This window comes from Phragmites australis, chromosome 10 (assembly GCF_958298935.1).
Source record: "Phragmites australis chromosome 10, lpPhrAust1.1, whole genome shotgun sequence".
NCBI lineage: Eukaryota > Viridiplantae > Streptophyta > Magnoliopsida > Poales > Poaceae > Phragmites > Phragmites australis.
In genome coordinates, this window is record NC_084930.1 from 12,177,753 (window position 1) to 12,199,134 (window position 21,382).

Sequence of the window (21,382 nt, forward strand, 5' to 3'; positions counted from 1 at the left end):
ATATAATTTTAAGTTAGTATTGTGGGTTTCATTATATACGGATTTTTACTCCACCTGTCCTGAACCTGATCCCTTATCATCCCTCGTTCACGTCCAAACAGGCCAGATCCCACCGTGGAAACCGCGCTATCGCGCACAGCCCACCAGCCACCCGCACCTGCCAAGTTGAACGAGCTACGTATGCGGGCGGTATGCCCCCAGCCATCGCGGTCTGCGCTGGTGAACCGTGCCGCGCTCATCCTGAGTCCCGCCCCTACCAACCCAGAAAGAGCATGGGTATCACAATTCACACACCGCGCGTAAAAAAGTCCCTTACACCCCCGCGCGCCAGCAAGCTAGCCGCATATAAAGGCTCGCGCTGCTTCACCACCCCCACTCACTCCTCTTCCTCTCCCCTCTCTGCCTCTCTTCTTCTCTCCACTACAAGGACTCCACATGACATGACACGCGAACAACAACTGCAGCACTGACGCGCATGCGCAAGCAGCATAGCAGAGCCTAAGCTAGTTAGCTATCTGTCCACCTCTCGCGCATGCGTGCAGGAAACGAGCGACCGAGAAGAGGATCACACACAAGTGCTCGGCCGGGAAACATGGAGAGCACGATGGAGAAGGTGTGGGAGTCGGGGCGGCGGATGAGCCGGAGCGTCGGGCGGGGCATGGGCATGGAGGCCTGGGGCGTCGACGAGGCCTTCATGCCGCAGCAGTGGGGGTCCCGGGGCGGGGCCAGCGGCAGGAGCGGCCGCCGCGTGGACGACGACGAGGAGGCGCTGCGGTGGGCGGCCATCGAGCGCCTCCCCACCTACAACCGCGTCAGGACCGCCATACTGTCCTCCTCCACCGAGGCCGAGGCCGCGGAGGCGGGCGGCGGGAAGCCAAGGCAGTACAAGGAGGTGGACGTGCGGAAGCTGGGCGTCGGCGAGCGGCAGGAGTTCATCGAGCGCGTCTTCCGCGTCGCCGAGGAGGACAACCAGCGCTTCCTCCAGAAGCTCCGCAACCGCATTGACAGGCACGTACGCAACACTCCCCACCTAGCTAGCTTACGAGCCACATCCTTAATTACCTTTCTCTTGCTTTAATCACCCAAGATTAATTAGTACTTTTCAGTAACACAAGTCGCCGCTTTAAGCGAGCTGTTCTTTGCCGAGTTAGATGGACGTGCGCATGCCCCTGTATAGTTAACTTACATTCCTAGAGGCCGCCGATACACACCGCCAGTTAGGGATGGATATGAATCTATCTATTCATTCATAGAGCGATTTATGGATGAATAAATTGATTAAATTAAATTAGAGTGGATCAACGGATACCTATAGAGGTATCTATGCACATCCCTACAGCCAACAAACGTGCCGATTTGTGTGGCCGAAGGCACAAGCATTATCCCTCTCTCCTTTTCTCTTTAGTAGGTGGTCAAACAATTGGAGAGGGACCTTTGTCCTTCCAAGCGTGTTTCGTAGACACATTTCGGTAGAACACACACAAAAAAGAAAGAAAGAACATATATCCTGAACTTTTTCAGATATCGTACAACGAAATAATCTTCTATTCACGCTAACTTTTACCCTGTTTTCAGATAGAAACTACTTTTGTCCTTTTCACCAATTCATATGTATTGGATCGTTAGAATATGGCCCGAGGATTCCTCTCTCAGAATATTAAGTATGCTTCTAGAATATTGTGGTTCAGTTAAACTACGTATCCAGTACGCACCAAGAAAGCGATTTAATTGATTGGTGGTGCATCACTGGATCGGCAGATGCCACTCCCTTTCTTTCCCTTTCCATCTTTCGATTGCAAGATGTTTTCCTCTTGAAAGCCCCAATTGCAAGAGGCTCGAGGGGCAAATGAACTACTCCAGGTGCTAGTGCCACAAGGCCGTATTGCAGTTGAACAACTCCAAATCGTAGTACTGATTAACGAGGTCATCCGACATGTACATGGCATCGGCAACGAGGATTTTTGGCCGAATAATTCTGGAGTGTACTGATAAATAATTAGTTTCCTTAAGGATTTGTGCGAAACTTGTATGCAACTGCAGCATAAAAAAGTTCAATCTGTGTCTGGTCTCCGTCCCCAAAGCTTTTTTGAAGTTGACATCCAAACCTACAGAGTAGCTACGCGTACTCCAAGTCCAAAGAAAATGGATGATTTCAAGTTTGTTTATTTTTACTTTAAGCTTAAAAAGGTTCAATTTTGCTTTCAGAAAATTGATTTCGATTTTTCAGTGGTAATACCATTCAGCAGAAGGGAAAAAATTCCGGTATGATATATCCGGTTTATTATGTCTACCGGTGGACCCGATATAAAAAATATTACGTTTATCAGTATTTTGTTTGAATTTTATGAAATTTATTTATATTTTATCTAGTATATTCGATAAATTATGTTTACCGGTAAAAAAAAACTTGTTCAGCAGTACTGTGTTGCTAAATCTTTAAGAACGGGAAAAAAATTGTTGCAGGGTGGGCATCGAGCTCCCGACGGTGGAGGTGCGTTTCGAGCAGCTGAAGGTGCAGGCCAAGTGCTACATCGGCAGCCGCGCGCTGCCGACGCTGCTCAACACGGCGCGTAACATCGCCGAGGGTGCCCTGGGCCTAGTCGGCGTCCGGCTGGGGCGACAGGCCACGCTGACCATCCTCAAGGACGTCTCCGGCGTCGTCCGGCCGGCCAGGATGACGCTGCTTCTGGGCCCGCCGTCGTCGGGGAAGACCACGCTGCTGCTCGCCCTCGCCGGCAAGCTGGACCCGACGCTCAAGGTACGTTGTCCCAGAGCACCAGCTGATTCGCAATGACACCAAATGGATGAAATGGTGTCGTCAGTGGCGGACCCAGCGATTCGATAGGCTGTTTCGACTTATTTATCTCTGGCAAGCATCACCCTATTGGCTAGCCTATTGCCGCTGGGTGTCGCCACTCGCCAGTGGGTGTCGCAACGCAAGTTTAATTATGGACTAAAACTGCTAAATCCGTGCGTGCAGTCGAGCGGCGAGATCACGTACAACGGGTTCGGTCTGGACGAGTTCGTGCCGCAGAAGACGGCGGCGTACATCAGCCAGACGGACGTGCACGTCGGCGAGATGACGGTGAAGGAGACGCTCGACTTCTCCGCCAGGTGCCAGGGCGTCGGCACCAAATACGGTACTGCGTACATCGCATTGCTTTTCATTCAGTCTACCGTGAATCAGCATCTGACGATGGAAGTAACCATGAGCAGATCTTATGACCGAGCTGGCGAGGAGGGAGAAGGAGGCCGGCATCCGGCCGGAGCCAGAAGTTGACCTTTTTATGAAGGTAGGAACGTGATCATGTATTTTTTATCTTAATAGTATATTTATATTAGGATTAAATAGATAAGAGAATTAATAAATATATGAGAGAAATAGACGGTCGAGACAGATAGCGTATATATATTAAATTGTAGAGATGCATTTTCGAAGGCACACACAACATAGATGTTATAATGAGCAGCACAAGCTTTTTCGCAGCAAAATGTCCGTTAAGAAATTGACCTGAAGAAGCTATCAAAATCTTTAGTTGCAGCATATAAATCATCTGGTCCCAAGAAGTGGGCATACACTGCTTCTAACCATGGAATCTGTTCCTTCGTAAACGACGAAACATGTTGCTACAGCTAAAATCATCTGGTCTGGTGGTCCCAGTAAGTGAGGCATCGTAGAAAGTACTTTAGTAACAGGAAATCTGATAATCAAAGTACATCATTTGTAATATATATGGTACCCAACCATTCTTTGTTTTGAAGCTAACGTTTCTCTAACACATGTGCTGATTTATTTTATATACCGTTACCAGGCCACTTCAATGGAAGGAGTCGAGAGCAGTCTCCAAACGGATTACACTCTCAGGGTACGAGTCCTATGACTTTATAAACTTATTCTCTCTCGTTTTCTTTTTATTACTTTTCTGAACTTTCATTTTCTTCGGGGGTATAAAAGGGTTATTGAAATCCACAATGGAAGTTTTCCTTTTGAGGACCTTTGGGTCGAATCACCTGTTCTATTTCCCGGCAAAAGGAAAAGGAATAACTTTTTTCAATGCATCTTCGTCAGCATTAAGTCACCATTGAGTCACTGATACAAGATTCCAACAATAGCATCTTCCTCAGCATTAGGTCACCAAAACGTTTGTTTTCCACAGCAACGTCCCAATGCTACTTCAAGTTCCAATCAATCATGGACAGAGCAGTATTATCTGGCTATCATGTGTAAATGTTTTTGTCAAATTGAGCACTTTAAATTTGAGTCGAATTTCGACACCCGCATCGGATTTTAAGTTATATTTCACATATTTAATTTTTTTTTTGTCAAATTAAACACCCGTATTCATGTGCATATAATATTAGGCACGAGAAGGTAGAGAGATACGATCGCATTGCGCAACATCCACACTTAAACGCTAAGATTAGTATGGCCTTGTGGATTGTAATGCTATGATTAGGTGAACAAGAAAATTGGAACCAATTTTTTTTTTTCAATCACCAAGTCCACTACTTTGGCACATTAGCGAGAGTTGACGCTGAGCCTGAGAGCAGAAATCAGGATAAGTGGGTTGGTTTGCTCACTTCTCCCTCTCTTTGACCACTAGACCCACGCCAGCTTCTTCACCTACCTGGGGGCATATTTTCATTCCTGGTGAGGTCTTGTTGCAGCCTTGGGGTTGGGGGTTGGTGCAACAACCTGACCTCATTGCGATAGCACACTGGCGTAACAGGAGCAGCGCAACTGGGCGCATGCCCACGACGTGTTTGTTGAAATGCCAAGCCAAATGTTTCTACTTTTTCTAGCTTTATTCTTCACACAGTTTATAATCTTTATATGGCCAGGAAGGATGGATGGTTAGTGAGGTTTGAAAAGGGAATTTTGGCGGGTAACAGTAGCTTTCGAGACATTAACCGTAGCTTGACACCGGCTAATGGGGCTTTACCAGTGTCCATGTAATTGTCTTGGTTGCGATGTGTGCACGCGAGGTGCTAACGACATGTTTGACTGGATTGTTTTCGAGAGCAGATACTGGGGCTGGACATATGCGCCGACACCATCGTTGGCGACCAGATGCAGAGGGGGATCTCCGGCGGCCAGAAGAAACGCGTCACCACAGGTAATTGCTTTGCTCAGCGTTATGTCATGCTCATCGCATGTTGATGTTGAAAAGAGAGGTGGAGCTGGTTGTGTCTTTGTTTCTTTCTGGTTTAGGCTTTATAGCCTGGTGGCCTGGTGGGTGCAGATGCCCGAATTGACAACGAATTTGGATTTATGCGAAAATTAGAAGGTCCTGTTCGGAGTTTTATCATGTGGTTATCCTGAAAGAAATTTAACTGACAGTACAGTTCTGGTGTCAGTGTCACATCTGGTGGTTCCGACAGATAAAAGGTGCTGCGCTTTCGTGGTGTGCCTCAGGTCCACACACGAAGGACATGAGCGTTTGATTGGGATGCAGCAGTTTGTAGTGTTGCATCTTATGGTTCTGGCATTCCATAGTTGTTGGATGGTCACTTATGAAAATAGTGACCACTCTTTTCCTATTGAAGAGTACAAACAACGTATACTACAATCCAATTTCCAGTGCACTTCTCATGATTATGACATAATGACATGCAATAAGAAACTACCGCATTACAGGGTTGCATGAAAATGATTAAAAAATTCTACAGGGATTACTGCACTACAGACAGGTTTAGTGATCACTGATACAATAGCTAAGCTGATCATGCTAGTTAAACCTTTATTGGTTGATATCAATTTTTGCATAATTCCAGTTTATGAAATGATGTAGCAATGCAAAAATATCATTTCCAACTGATAAATATGAATTTTCTTACCTTTTCAATTGTCAGGATGCATGAAATTTGACTTGTCCTTTTCTTTTCCTATTTTTGAATGCAGGGGAGATGATCGTTGGCCCAACCAAGGTCCTATTCATGGACGAGATATCAACTGGTTTGGACAGTTCCACGACCTTCCAGATTGTCAAATGCTTGCAGCAGGTTGTTCACTTGGGCGAGGCCACCATCCTTATGTCCCTCCTTCAGCCAGCCCCTGAGACCTTCGATCTATTCGATGACATCATTCTACTGTCAGAAGGCCAGATTGTTTACCAGGGACCCCGTGAATATGTCCTCGAGTTCTTCGAGTCCTGCGGATTCTGCTGCCCCGAGCGCAAGGGCACTGCAGACTTTCTTCAGGAGGTAACACTCGCTATGCCTCTGAAAGTTCCAATGAATTACATGAAACCTTTTTCTTTGGATACTTTTAGGTGACATCAAAAAAGGATCAGGAGCAGTACTGGGCAGACAAGCAGAGGCCGTACCGATACATTTCGGTCTCAGAATTTGCACATCAGTTTAAACGATTCCATGTTGGGCTCCAGCTTGAGAATCACCTCTCACTGCCGTTTGACAAGAGCCGTTGCCATCAGGCTGCTCTTGTATTCTCAAAGCACTCGGTGTCAACAACAGAGCTCCTCAAGGCATCCTTTGACAAGGAATGGCTCCTCATCAAGCGCAATGCATTTGTGTACATATTCAAGACCGTACAGGTGAGCAAACTTTTTTGGAAGTCTTATTCTTTCCACTTTTCAAAAGTCCCAACATAATTAACTTACATTGTCTGTCGGTGTGAACTTCTGAAGCTCATCATTGTAGCCCTTGTGTCGGCAACGGTGTTTCTGAGGACTCACATGCATACGAGGAATGTGGATGATGGCTTTGTCTACATTGGAGCGCTGCTCTTTAGTCTGATTGTGAATATGTTCAATGGTTTTGCTGAGCTCTCTTTGGTCATAACAAGGTTGCCAGTGTTCTACAAGCACCGGGACCTCCTCTTCTATCCTGCTTGGGTCTACACACTACCGAATGTCATTCTCAGAATCCCATTCTCCATTATTGAATCTGTAGTCTGGGTTCTTGTCACATACTACACCATAGGATTTGCTCCAGAGGCTGACAGGTACACATGAAGCTGATGTCTTTATTTTTTCTTCCTATTTTCTGTTTCAGGAACCATCAGTTTGTAACTGCTAGTTGTGGTATTTGTGTGCAGGTTTTTCAAGCACTTGCTGCTCGTATTCTTGATCCAGCAGATGGCAGGTGGGCTTTTCAGAGCAACCGCTGGACTTTGCAGATCCATGATCGTTGCAAACACTGGTGGAGCACTGTCTCTTCTTATCTTCTTTGTTCTTGGAGGCTTTCTCCTGCCAAAAGGTCCATTGCTTGTCTTTTCCCGATTCATTCACACTCTTCTGCAGATCAATATTGTAGTTTTGCTGACTAGTTCTTTCTTCTTTGCCATCCCACTGTTAACAGCTTTCATCCCTAAATGGTGGGTCTGGGGTTATTGGATTTCACCTCTGATGTATGGATATAATGCTCTAGCAGTCAATGAATTCTATGCTCCTCGGTGGATGAACAAGTTTGTACTGGTAAGCTTACTACTGCACTAATTTCTCACTACTTGACATATATATTTTTGTTGACAAGGTGCGCGTGCGCATGTTGATAGGACAAAAATGGTGTTCCCAAAAGACTAGGCATAGCTATGCTTGAAGGGGCCAACATCTTTGCTGACAAAAACTGGTACTGGATTGGAGCAGCAGCACTCTTAGGTTTCAGCATCTTCTTCAATGTCCTTTTCACTCTGTCACTCATGTATCTGAATCGTAAGTAACAAGACGAAAATCTTAATTCCTTGCCGATCATCCTTAAACAAACCTTGATGATCATGGTTTTTGTGTCGATGTCTAATTCACTTGAGCTTTAATTGTTAGCTCTCGGCAAACCACAAGCTGTTATATCAGAAGAAACTGCAAAGGAAGCGGAAGGCAATGGGCATGCAAGAGAGTCAGCAAGAAATGACAGCACAAAATCAAAGGACGGTGGCCATAACAGTAAGCAACTCTGAATAAAAGTCATAGGCTCATAGCTCAAAAGTGTATCTAAGAAAACAAGTGACAGTTTCTAACCTGAGGATTAATGCTTTAATATTTCAGAGGAAATGAAGGAGATGAGATTGAGTGCTCGCTTGAGCAATTGTTCGTCAAATGGGGTTTCACGAGTCATGTCGGTTGGCAGCAACGAAGCTGCTCCAAGAAGAGGAATGGTTCTTCCATTCAACCCTCTTGCCATGTCTTTTGATAATGTGAACTACTATGTTGACATGCCTGTGGTGAGTTCACCTTCAACTATTCTCAGAAGCTTTTATTGTCCCATTCCTTACCCTTTTCCTCCTCAATGTGTTGGTATGTTCAAACATGGAATATTGATGGAGCATTTTGTTATTTTCCCAGGAAATGAAACAGCAAGGAGTGCAGGATGATAGGCTCCAATTGTTGCGTGAGGTTACAGGATCATTTAGGCCTGGAGTGCTGACAGCACTCATGGGTGTCAGTGGAGCTGGAAAGACTACTCTTATGGATGTTTTGGCTGGAAGAAAGACTGGGGGTTACATTGAAGGAGATATCAGAATTGCCGGTTATCCCAAGAACCAAGCAACATTTGCAAGGATTTCTGGCTACTGTGAGCAAAATGATATCCATTCTCCTCAGGTCACAGTTAGGGAGTCTTTGATGTACTCTGCCTTCCTGCGCCTTCCTAAAAACATTGGAGATCAAGAAATCACTGATGATATCAAGATTGTAAGTCTTGTATTTACTTGAAAGATGAAATCGTTTGCTACTAAGACAGAACGAGTTAAGCAGTTTGTTTTGCTTGTTGTCATTAAGATCTCTTAGCTCTAGGCGTGAGTCAGTCAGATGTTTGAGATTTGATATATACGACCAGAAACAGTACATATAATTAGATTTTGTTTTAAAAATAAAATTATACATCATGAATTATCAAACTCACATGTAGTATGTCTCAATGATTGCAGCAATTTGTGGATGAAGTTATGGAACTAGTGGAGCTTGACAATCTGAAGGATGCTTTAGTTGGACTGCCAGGAATTACAGGGCTTTCGACGGAGCAAAGAAAAAGGTTGACAATAGCTGTGGAGCTTGTCGCCAACCCATCGATCATCTTCATGGATGAACCAACATCAGGCCTTGATGCAAGAGCTGCAGCAATTGTCATGAGAACAGTGAGGAACACCGTAGACACCGGACGAACAGTGGTTTGCACGATCCACCAGCCAAGCATTGACATATTTGAGGCTTTTGATGAGGTGGCTATGAGTAATATATACAAGTGGTTATTCCATCTTTTCAAGAAATAAAACCTTAGCTTGAGTTATTATTTATGTGCAGTTGCTATTGCTAAAAAGAGGAGGCCAGGTGATTTACTCTGGGCAATTGGGTCGCAACTCCCAGAAAATGGTTGAGTACTTTGAGGTACATAAAGCTCCATGCCACGATTAACTTTTCTGTTAATCAATAAATTTAGAAAAATGGTGGCAACTAGAAAAAAATGAGCTATAACTAATCTGTTGTTCAATTATGCAACTAGGCAATTCCTGGAGTACCTAAAATCAAAGATAAGTACAACCCTGCAACGTGGATGCTCGAGGCTAGTTCGGTTGCAGCAGAAGTGCGACTAAAGATGGATTTCGCTGAGTACTACAAAACATCAGATCTGTACAAGTAATATACATCTTTCTTCCTAAAATAGTCTCCTATCATGCTTTATCAACTAGTCTACGTATACAATATGTTTCTGAGTTCAATAACTAATTCCTTGCACGTTTTGATGGTATTTTTCCAGGCAAAACAAGGTACTGGTGAACCAGCTGAGTCAACCAGAGCCAGGAATATCAGATCTTTATTTCCCTACAAAGTACTGCAAATCCACAATAGGGCAGTTCAAAGCCTGCCTCTGGAAGCAATGGCGGACCTATTGGCGCAGCCCGGATTACAACCTTGTTAGATTTTCCTTCACTTTAATCATTGCCTTGCTTCTTGGCTCCATATTTTGGAGAATAGGCACCAACATGTAAATTTTCTAGCTCTCCATCTTTGACCACTAGTTCCTAATGTATTAGCATCTGAAAGTTTTGGTGTTTCCTGTTGCAGGGGAGATGCAAACACTCTCAGGATGGTTATTGGAGCAATGTACACAGCTGTGATGTTTGTTGGCATCAACAATTGCTCAACTGTGCAGCCAATTGTTTCGATTGAGAGGACTGTCTTCTACCGAGAGAGGGCTGCTGGGATGTACTCTGCCATGCCCTATGCCATTGCTCAGGTAAAGAAATATCAAAGAGCTATTACAAAACACAGTGATAACTAAGGTGCCATATGCTTTTCGGAGTCAACTAAAATTTTACGCTTTTGCAGGTTGTCATTGAGATCCCCTATGTGTTTGTCCAAGCATCGTATTACACCCTCATCGTATACGCCATGATGAGCTTCCAATGGACAGCTGCCAAGTTCTTCTGGTTCTTCTTTGTTTCCTACTTCTCCTTCCTCTACTTCACCTACTATGGAATGATGACTGTGTCAATCTCACCGAACCATGAGGTTGCAGCCATTTTTGCTGCTGCTTTCTACTCTCTCTTCAACCTCTTCTCGGGCTTCTTCATTCCAAGACCGGTTAGTTGTTTCTTCAATCAAACATTTCCCCAAATCCTATTTTTAAGATCAAATCACTATTTTTTTTCTACTCTTGTTTCAGAGAATTCCCGGATGGTGGATCTGGTACTACTGGATTTGCCCATTGGCATGGACAGTGTATGGACTCATAGTGACACAGTACGGAGACCTGGAAGAAATCATCTCAGTTCCTGGCCAACCCAACCAAACAATCAGTTACTACATAACACATCATTTTGGATACCACAGGAATTTTATGGTGGTTGTCGCGCCAGTTATCGTGCTCTTTGCGGTGTTCTTCGCGTTCATGTACGCCGTCTGCATCAAGAAGTTGAACTTCCAGCAACGATAGGAGCAGAGGAACAAGATCTGGTGGGAGAACGCTTGATATTTTTTTTGAACCAAATCTTCTTTTGACCTTCCATTTTTGGGTCTATTTATGTATTGTCAGTGTAATATGGGTGTAGTTGTATTCACATACATCGCCAAATGTGGCGAGGTATTATATGGCGTTTTTGCCTTTTTACTGTGAAATATTACAAGAGCATTATTGCGAGCAGAATTTGTTCACGGCCTATTCATCCAACAAAACTTCATGGGCAGTTAACGATAAGGCCTTGTAAATGGTGATTTTTTTTTTTCTGATACTCGCGAGTTCTATCTTTTCACTTCACAAGATTGGCTTTCAATTCCCATGCGGACTCAAGAATTTAGAAGACCCAGGGCAAGCTTTAAACATTGAAAACATAGAACCACGATACGATTAATATCAAACATAACTAATAATCAATGTTCAAGTTCTAAAGTTTCAACTGAAATAAATGCACAAAACATTGAATATACAACATAAGGAATTCATCATGCTTGACAACATGAGAGTGTGTTCACAAGGCATATACTGTGTCGATGTTTTCTTTTTTGTTTTGAGAGGAGTGCCAATGCTTGATTGCTCGCTCGTGTCTGTGAACTAGCCACTTGGTTACAGTGAGCAATGTTTCTAGATTGAGCATGTCCCACGACGGCCCGTCTCGCGTACTGCTCATTGCATTGCATCGGTTGGAGAACAAACTAGGCGACGGGCGCCCATGCCCCCCCCCCCCCTTACCTCCAAAACTCACCGATTCCTGAGACCTCCAAACTCACCGGGGACCCTCTCCCTCTCTTCCCAATTCTTAAATCTGAATCCTGCGATGTCTAATCCCACTCGGCAAAGTCAAACATACGTGGTGCTAGAACCTGCTGATGATGTCCAAAAGTCACATGTGTGATTGGAGAGAGTATATCATTAGTAATTAGATAACTATTTTTATGCCACCCAAAAAAAAACTAAATCGATAACTAAGTTTTACTGGAATGCGAGTCAGTAAACCTGAACTTTGCATTCAGTAATTAATTGCAACATTTTCTACAGTAATTTCAGGTGTAGTAGGTAGAATAGTTATTTCTACACCATTGTATAGAATACCGCCATCGATTAGTCATTGTTTTTCGTGCAGTTGGATATACACGTGATAATCAATATCTTGAATTAGAAACTAAATTATCTACTTTACATGAACGTGATTTACCACCCCTCCTGCTTGTTTATTTCATGCTATTCGTTTTTCAAAGTCTCTAAGATATGACTTTGGCATGACCTTTGTCGCTTCATATCAATAAATATTAATATTTTGACAATATAAATGCAATATTATAACGCTATAAATACTTTATCGACAAATCACTAGCACAAAAATGTTTTTTTTGCAATCGGTTCATAAGGGCCATTGCTGTCGATTTTCCAACGGTCTAAAACATATCGATTATGATAATAAATAATTATCACAGTCGGTACAGGAACCGATTAGGATAATAGTTATTCAAGTCCGTTTAAAATATAAAACAACTATGATAACATCATTATCCTAGTTGTTTACGGTCATGAAATAACTGGAATGACTATTGTTTATCAACCGATAATGAACCGACAAATTGCACCACAAATATACCACAAAACATATATAGCCAGACATTCATTTCACCACAGACATATATAGCCATACATTCCGAATTCATACACAATATCATGAAGTTATTCAGAGCTTTTTTTTAAATAATATTATTTTATTGGAAAACTACAAAAATAATAGTCAAATTCATACAATTGCAAGAATAGGTCAATGTCGGCATGCAGAGTACCGACTAGGGACTTGTCGGTACTCTGCGTGCCAACATCTTACATGGTAGTAGGCCCGAGGGCCTATCGACACTTCGTCCTTTATCCCGCAGATGATATTCAAAGAAAAATTCATAACTTTTTTATATGATCTCGGATAGAGATGATCTTTATATAAAAACTATACCTATCGATAAGATCTACAACTTTGTAGCTGAACACTTCTCCATTTGAATCTATTTACCTGCCTAAAAGGTGGCTAGAAGTTCTAGATCTAGTTTTTCAAATCTGAAATTTATAACCACTTTTTAGGTATCTAAATGGTTTCAAATGGAAAAATGTTCATCTATCAAGTTGTATATCTCATCTATTGCCATAATTTTTGTATAAATACTATCTCTATTCTAGATCATATGACAAAGTTATGAATTTTTCTTTGAATATCATCTGCGGGACATAGGACATGTCAATACTCCGCGTGCCGACAGGTCTGTGCCGACAAGTACTTATTCTTGCGATTTTGTGAATTTAACTATTATTTTTGCAATTTTCCAATAAAATAATAATATTTTTTTTAAAAAAATTGAAGTTATTCATACACCTTCAGATTCACATTAAAGTTCATTGTTGGTTCATGAATTTCACATTAGCATTCACATCCAAAAGTGTGCATTCAAAGAAAGATCGTATGAACAAAAATTTGAAGTTCACCTTACGTCTTATTTTCTCTCATTTCCTTCTCCTTGCTACACCTCAAAAGCAATAAAATGACAACAATAAAGTTAAAATTACAAGTCACATTCTCGAATGCAAGATATAGACAATATACAATGGTTGGAAACTCATATTCATTATTTGTCATTGTCATAAAACAATCAGTTTGAGTTGATGATGTTTCTCAAGATGAAGTAACACATGCCTTTGTGGATTCTGTTGAGTTCTGAACCATGAAGCACACTTTGAGATACGAGCCAACACTGTGGAAATGACAAAAATTTGCTACATTAAATAAACACATTGGAAGTTGAAACTAGTATAAGTATTGGTGCAGTGACGATCCTCCTTAAGATCATGGAAAACTTTCACTTTACTCATAAAGTGGCACACATAGTACCCACAGTGCACAAAGCCTGGTGGTTGTTTGTTGCACTACACATAATATAGTAATATTATCATCATTTGCGAAGTCTTTGTCATTACAAATTACGAGTAAAATGCATGTGTTATTAATTACCAGGAAACCAACATGAATAGTAATTTTTTTCTTTCTCTGGTCATGCTTCCCACCTCTAGTGATGTAATTCTCGAAGACACTGTATATAAATGTGTTCAAACCATTATCACCAACCATATCTAAATATTTTGTAGAGGATTTGCTTTACCTTTGCAAAAGGTCTACTAGTTCTTGGTATGAGGACTTTGAGAAGTTTGTGGAGTCAAAGAACACCATCAAGCTCTGATGTGGCTTCAACATAACCATAATCCAATTATCGTTGCACATGTATCATAGCCAACAAGAGATTGGTTAGGTTCTCAACCAAGTGCCAAATCAAAAGTATTTTCATTGAATCACTTACTTAAACCCACAAGCGCCAACAATGTACTCCTTGTCTTGCAATTGGATCATAGCACTTGTCATGTATTCCACAACTTTAGTAGGTCCTTATTGGACTTGTGCGTAGCATAATGATTGGGGGTCAAGCAATCTGCCAGGCTCCTTGAAGGCTTTGTATTGCACCCACAAGTGTCTATAATTAATAAAGTAGTTAGACATGCCATTTATTGAGAGTTATGTGAATGATAAGGTTTTAGACACTTATAGTGTCTAGATTCTCATAAGATGGGTGTTGAGTTTGCCGTAATAGAACATGGTGTGCAAGTCATTGAAAGATATCAGTAATTTATCCTCTGGGTGTAGGAAATATTTATACTTGTACGCCACAACGATACAATACATGCCTAACTCATTGGTTGCTTTTATGTAATATTGATGCATTTACTGCAACTCCTATGGCATCATCGCTAGATGTGCCTCTGCACAGAAAGAGTAATCTCGCACGTACTCGTTTGGAACTTCCTTCTTGTGACCTTGGTGGTTTTCCGCACTTTGTCACCCTTTGACTTAGGTGAAGGCTCGTTGCACGATTCACGCTTTGATTCGCCCTTTGACCTCTTCGTCCTATCAACTTGAGTTCGATGCCATTGCTTCATAGGAGAGGTTATGGACCTGGACTTCCTCTCCCATGTAGTCCTCACACTAGTTACTTTCTCTGATTCTTGATGCTTAGGATATGATCTTTGCAGAGCAAGAGGCAAAGAAAAGTGAGGTCCCGGAGAGACCATCGGCGATTGTACTAGAGAGGCTAACGGAAGATGAACAGGAGAGGCTGGTGTCAAATGTTCCTGAGAGGCCAGCACTGGATCTGCCAAGATGATATGCTTCTTGCACCACAAAATGTACTTGTGGAGGGCATCCCTTAAAGTTGTGATACATATCATTTGTGGGTATGCCTAACCTAATGCCACGATATGCTTCATTTACCCTATCCACACAGACCTTTACATAGCCGGGGGGTATCAGTCGATTATGCATGACCCCAAGGAATAGCCTGCCCTATGGAAGCCTCGACTGAAATGTTTTTAATAGGCACGTGGAGCTTGCACAGTGTTACCTTTTGGATATGGCCAACCAGATATACACCGGTCTACTTCACCATGGGTGGAACTGACACTACTATGAACACAGGGGGGTCTGGTCGTAACAATTAAGCCCGGTTGCGACTGATCATTGAGTCATTGCTCTAGCCATTATTCTACGACTTGGTTGAGAGTCACCATCCACTTTGCTTCGAGCTGTTCCAAATATTCCTTCATCTCATGTCTTTGCACAGCTTTGGATCTCTCTCGACTCCTGTACGAGTTGTGATGCATGCTCTAAGAACCCGTCCTTCCAGCAAACCCTAGAACCCATGGCATGAGTGTGACCCAGGTGCTCCTTGTTTCCAAGGGACACTATAAGCATATCGTTTTCTCTGTTAGGTTTGAAAGACCCTTTTGAAGACTCAACAGCAAGCTCTTCCATTTTTGATTCACTTCTTGGTCCATAGGGTTTTTGAAGGATGACCCCCACTTGTTTTTTCTAACTGAGCATATACCCAGAACTTGCATCGATCATATAGCCCTTCTAATGGATTAGGTTTTCTAACCTGAGCATCCTCTTCTTTTCTCCTCCATTCTAGTATTTTCCTTTTGTACCCACCAGAGCCTAGCCTACGATGGTGCTTGTTCTTTTTCTTGATCTCCTTGTGGTCCACACCTAATTTCTTGGCTTCCTCCGATAGCTTTTGTGCCACAAAAGCATCCCACACCTATTGCAACTTGCCATACTCATTGAAGGGCTCCAAGTTTTCATGCAATCATAGTTCAACTTGTATTTTCAACTACTCCATGACTAGCTCATTGTCATCAAAGCATGTCGATGGACTTTGCCAAGTGATTCTCTAGAGAACTTGAAATGTTCTTAACCTAAGTTCACAACATTTCCTTCATATCAGGCTCCACCTTATCCACCAACCTCCAATCGACTATGGTGATGGGGATATTATCCCTTACAATTGTCCCACACATCGTTCGATATTTTTCCATGGCCTCAAAAGGTTCAATAGGGATCCCTTTAGCATTGACCTATGTTACAGTATATCAGCCTTGAGGTTTCGTATTCTTACCTCCCTGCCTCCACTTTCATTTCTCATACGATGGTTGAGGTTCATCTTCTAATACCTGAGGTGGGGACAACTGAGTGCCACAAAGGAAAAATGAAATTATCAATTTCAAATAAATATCTATACCATTAAAACTAACTAAAAACATCTAATTTTGGAACCTCATTGTCGGAGGATGGGCTCAGGCTCCTCCTTGTCGGGCTCAAGATGCTTCTGGGGCTACAACTCCTTGTCGGGCTCAACCTCAGGCTCCTGTGTAGCATCTAGGCCCCCAGGTAAGTGATAAGTGTTTCAGTGATTAATTACAACTATCATTGTGACTAATATGTGCATTTTGAAGGGTATCAGAAATTTAGTTCACAATGATGAGTGAGTTTCTTTGTCCCTAAGGTGATATAATAGACGATCAAAGGACATATGCATCAAGATTAAAGATCTTCTATTTCTAAGTGTCATAAGGAGATGAAGGACACTTAGAGTAGTTTGTCTTTTTTCTTAGTATTTTGACCATACTATAAAGGGGGGTTAAGAGTTGTAGCTTGACCTAGTTGAGCCTAGATATGGTTGGATGCACACTTATGAACTTAAAGCACTAGGTAGCTCAAAGAAGCACATGATTAAGATGTCGGGAAGTTAGAGCTGAAGATTGCTTGAATTGGATGAGCTCAGAAATTTATCAGCACACCGGATGGTCCGGCGATACCAGAGATGAACATGCCAAAGTGTTTATTGGATCAAGGAAGAAAGATCTTATGCACACCAGATGGTTTGGTGATCTAAGACTCATTAACACCAAAGTATTTTTGTGTGGTGACGTAGCACAAAAAAGTTAAAGTCCGCATCGGATGTTTCGGCCTGTAAAGAAGGCTATGCCAGAGCATTTTTTGCATAGAAGATTTCAGTGAGGTGTTTGAAGTTTATGCATGCTAGATGGTCCGACGTGTACATCGGAGTATATGCCAGAGTATTTCTTGCACAGAAGAATTTCAAAGTCTGAATTTCATAGTTCTACACACCGAATGATCCGTCGTGTGCCCGGAGGCTTCGCCGAAGTGTTTAATAGCCTTTACGGCTAATTGAAAGTTGGCAGCTGGGAGTGTTTGAAAAGGATACACATTGGATGTTCCGTTGTGTGTAAGTCAGTGCACTCCGGATATTCTGGCGCTTAAAAAAAATGGGATAGTTGAGCAATGGCTAGATTTGAACCTCTAGCCTATAAATACCCCCTCACTCAGTCTCACTTAGATCTTTTGCAACCCAGAGGAGCCTATACACTGTATGTGTCATCAAGAAGCAAGAGTGAGCACTTAAGTGATTTGAAAAGTCCATAATTGGAAGACTAAGGACATCATTAGTGCTTTGAGAGTAGCAAGTGTGCATCTAGCTATAGTTTAGGCTTGATCTAGGTCAAGTGAAGCTATTGACTTGTAACTCATGGTGGTTGGCAGCACCTAGCTGGTCTTAGGTGATTGGAGTTGTCGCAGTGAGTTCTTAAAGTTCTTGTGGGAGCCCTGGGAAGTGCGATGTACTTGGTTTGATGCCCGTCAATCCAGAGATGGATAAGTGGCAATCTTGAGGGAGCACTTGAGTCTTGATGACTCAAAGGGGAGCGATATCCTTGGTGGATGCTCCAATGAGTACTTAGGGGAGTGCCAACTCCTCGATACATAAAAAAAATAGGTTTCCTCTTTCTACTTTTCTGCATTTACTTTGAGCATTTATATTTTTTGCAAGCTTTAATTCTGTAATTTGCTTAGTGTCTTTGCGTGCTTGTTTTGTTGCCTTACTCTAGCTTGTTCGTGTAATTGCATTAAATTTCATATAGGATAAGGTTGCTACTTATTTTAGTTTTTGGTACAAGTATTTTTAATTAATGCTCAATTCACCCACCTCTTGGGCCATTCGATCCTTTCATCCTGCTCCTTGTCGGGCTCGAGCTCAATCTAAGGACAGTGCATGGTTACTATGCGGTCTTCATAGCATCTCCTTCTAGTTAATTAGGGTTTATGATTAGCAACCATGATTCCTCATTAGCTATATATGATTCTCTTCAAGTTAATTCTCTACAGATATGAATTGCTTGAGTATAGGGCATGTTTGGCAGAGCTCCAGCTTCAAGAACTTTTGGAGCTGGTCATCTCTAGCTCCAGAACTTTTGGAGCTGGTCATCTCTAGCTCCAGAACTTCTTGGAGCTGAAGCTATGGACAGATTGAGTGTCTTTGGTTGATGCATCTTGTTCTTATTTTGGACTGAAAACAGATATTTAAACCACTTTATTTTATCCTACAAACTCCATATTTTGCATGGATCTCGGAGCTAGAGCTCTGCCAAACATGATCATAATATTCTATGGTCTAGGAAAACAGTGAGCACAAATTGTATAAAAAACATTGAGCATTTCAGTCCATCCACTACTCATCCTAATGCTGTCACATTTCTTTGTCATAGTTAGATTGAAAGAAGCTAGTCTTTTAAAAGTAAAAAAACATAATTACTTGGCTAATAGCAATGTGATAAAGCTTTAATATCATGTTCAGGTGGACTAGTCTTTAAATAATTTAATACCAGCAACATATGGAGAGTCATTGTGATAAAGATGATTAGGTTTGCAGTCTACTTGTCCTTGATCATTGCAATAGGGAATAAGATCTTTTTCCAACTAAATAGCTGGGCGAAATACATCAAAGGAGCAACATGCATTTATTTTGGAGATGCCAGCCTACCATGCAGACCATAGCATATTGCCATGCATCAATGGAGACATCAGAAGGTTCAATTGCATAAGCATGATAAAACTATTTTTGCTTCATAAATACAATCATTCTTTTTTTTTTGAATGGGAAAACAGTGAGGGAGGCCCCACTGTGAATTTTATTTAAAAGGAAAAAGAGCTCAAGGAGCCCGCGAAACAGAACAAGTACAAGGAAGGAAAGGCAAAAAGAAAAAAGAGAGAGAAAAGGCATGTACAAAGTAGCACTATACGGAGCATTGAAGCCAAGCTATGAAAAAAGGACTAAGGGTAGGTTCATTCTATGATAATGTAACAAAGTTGTCTCCAGAAAACAATTCATCAGCGAACGAGTAGCGGCCTGAGTGGTCAGTTGGCTCAAGTAGCACTCGGGAGCTCCAGGTTCGATCCCCGGGCGGACAAATTTCGGGGCTCCCACGCGGTCCTATATGGAGCATTGGGGCAACACTCCACGGTGGAGCCAAGCCCGACAGGGGTTCGATCCCCCCGTTTCGCATTTGCCTCAGGCCTCCAATGAAGGCTGTGTAGTTGAGGTCGCATCGTTAAAAAATAAGCAGTTCATCCATCTGCTGAAGTGTGCATCCGATCTCTCAAAGATTTGAGCATTACACTACTTCTAGATCTCCCAAGCAGTAGTAGAGAAAGCCTCCATAAAGAAACAATGCCGAACATATCTTACTCCTTCCCCCATGAGATTGATATTGTGCGTTGCCTCAATGAGATGATTCCATATGAGGCGAGAAGAGGAGATAGTATGGTTCCAACGTTCTAAAACCACTAAGCTCTTACAAGGGGATAGAAACACAAATTATTTTTAGCTAATCACAAATGGTAAACACCAAAAAACAAGAATCTTTCAATTGGAACATGATGGCAGCATCATTGGCAGGGAGAGTGAGCTTAAGGAACATAGTACCACATATTATAGAGGCTTATTTGGATCCCCAAAAGGCAATTAATTTTCCATGATTGAGACTCAACGGGGGGATATTCCTCAAATTTCTGATGTGGAGAATACTTTTCTAGTGGATTCTTTCATGGAGAAACAAGTTACGGAAGCAATATTCCAAATGGAACACAATAAAGCTCTGGGGTTGGATGGGTTCCCGACAGAGTTTTATCAGGTGTTTTGTGAAGTCATTAAGGCTGATGTAATGACACATTTTTATGATTACCATAAGGGTGTACTTCCACTTTATAGCCTCAATTTTGGGATTATTACTTTGCTACCAAAGCATCAAGAAGCAACACACATACAATATTACCAACCGATATGCCTTCTGAATGTTAGTTGCAAATTTTTTACTAAGATAATAGGATTGGTGCAGTGGCACAGGAGGTAATCAGACATTCTCTTAAAGTTTTCATGCCTAGGCGATATATTTTGGAAGGAGTCACAATCGTACATGAAACGATTCATGAGATGCATAGGAAAAAGCTTAATGGGGTCATTTTCAAAGTTGATTTTGAGAAAGCCTATGATAAAGTTAAATGGCGTATCCCTCAATAGGCTTTGAGAATGAAAGGTTTTTTTGCCAACTTGGTGTTATGGATACAACAGTTTGTCTCTGGGGGAGCGTGGGTGTCAAAGTTAATAATGATATTGGGAGTTACTTCCAAACAAAAAAAGGACTAAGATATGGGGATCAAATCTCACCCATTCTTTTTAATATAGTGGTGGATATGTTAGCAGTATTCATTTCTAGAGCAAAGGAGAGAGGACAAATTCAGGGTGTGGTTCCTCACCTAGTAGATAACGGTCTCTCTATCTTACAGTATGCTGATGACACGATTCTTTTTATGGAACATGATCTTGAGCAAGCCAAAAACATGAAACTTTTACTTTGTGCATTTGAACAGTTGTCTGGCTTGAAGATAAATTTTCATAAAAGTGAATTATTCTGTTATGGAAAGACTAATGAATACATGGAATAATATTCTAAGATTTTTTCTTGCGAAATGGGGAGCACCCCCTTTAGATATCTCGGCATTTCTATGCATCATAAAAGGCTAAGCAATAAAGATTGGAAAGTGATGGAGGAGCACTTTCAAAAGAAATTAAGTAGCAGGAAAGGAAAATTGTTATTTGTGGTTGGTCACCTAGTTTTAATTGATTCATTGCTTAGTAGCCTTGCTATGTATATTTTGTCTTTTTTGAGGTTCCTAGAGGTATCTTAAAGAAACTAGATTATTATAGATCATGCTTCTTTTTGGCAA

At 41.9% G+C, this 21,382-nt stretch overlaps 1 protein-coding gene across 1 annotated transcript; it reads left to right on the forward strand.

The window, feature by feature from the left end:
- The first annotated feature begins 322 nt into the window (after window positions 1-322).
- LOC133883606 (ABC transporter G family member 42-like) lies at window positions 323-11,113 on the forward strand. Its single transcript, XM_062322982.1, has 22 exons — window positions 323-1,008; window positions 2,464-2,758; window positions 2,981-3,140; window positions 3,217-3,293; window positions 3,813-3,866; window positions 5,027-5,117; window positions 5,903-6,204; window positions 6,273-6,554; window positions 6,648-6,964; window positions 7,058-7,218; window positions 7,321-7,436; window positions 7,517-7,673; window positions 7,782-7,901; window positions 8,004-8,179; window positions 8,301-8,648; window positions 8,885-9,175; window positions 9,258-9,341; window positions 9,457-9,590; window positions 9,712-9,939; window positions 10,020-10,191; window positions 10,284-10,538; window positions 10,621-11,113. The coding sequence occupies exons 1-22, from the start codon at window positions 533-535 to the stop codon at window positions 10,888-10,890; spliced, it is 4,566 nt and encodes a 1,521-aa protein (XP_062178966.1). The 5' UTR covers window positions 323-532; the 3' UTR covers window positions 10,891-11,113.
- The last annotated feature ends 10,269 nt before the right edge of the window (window positions 11,114-21,382 follow it).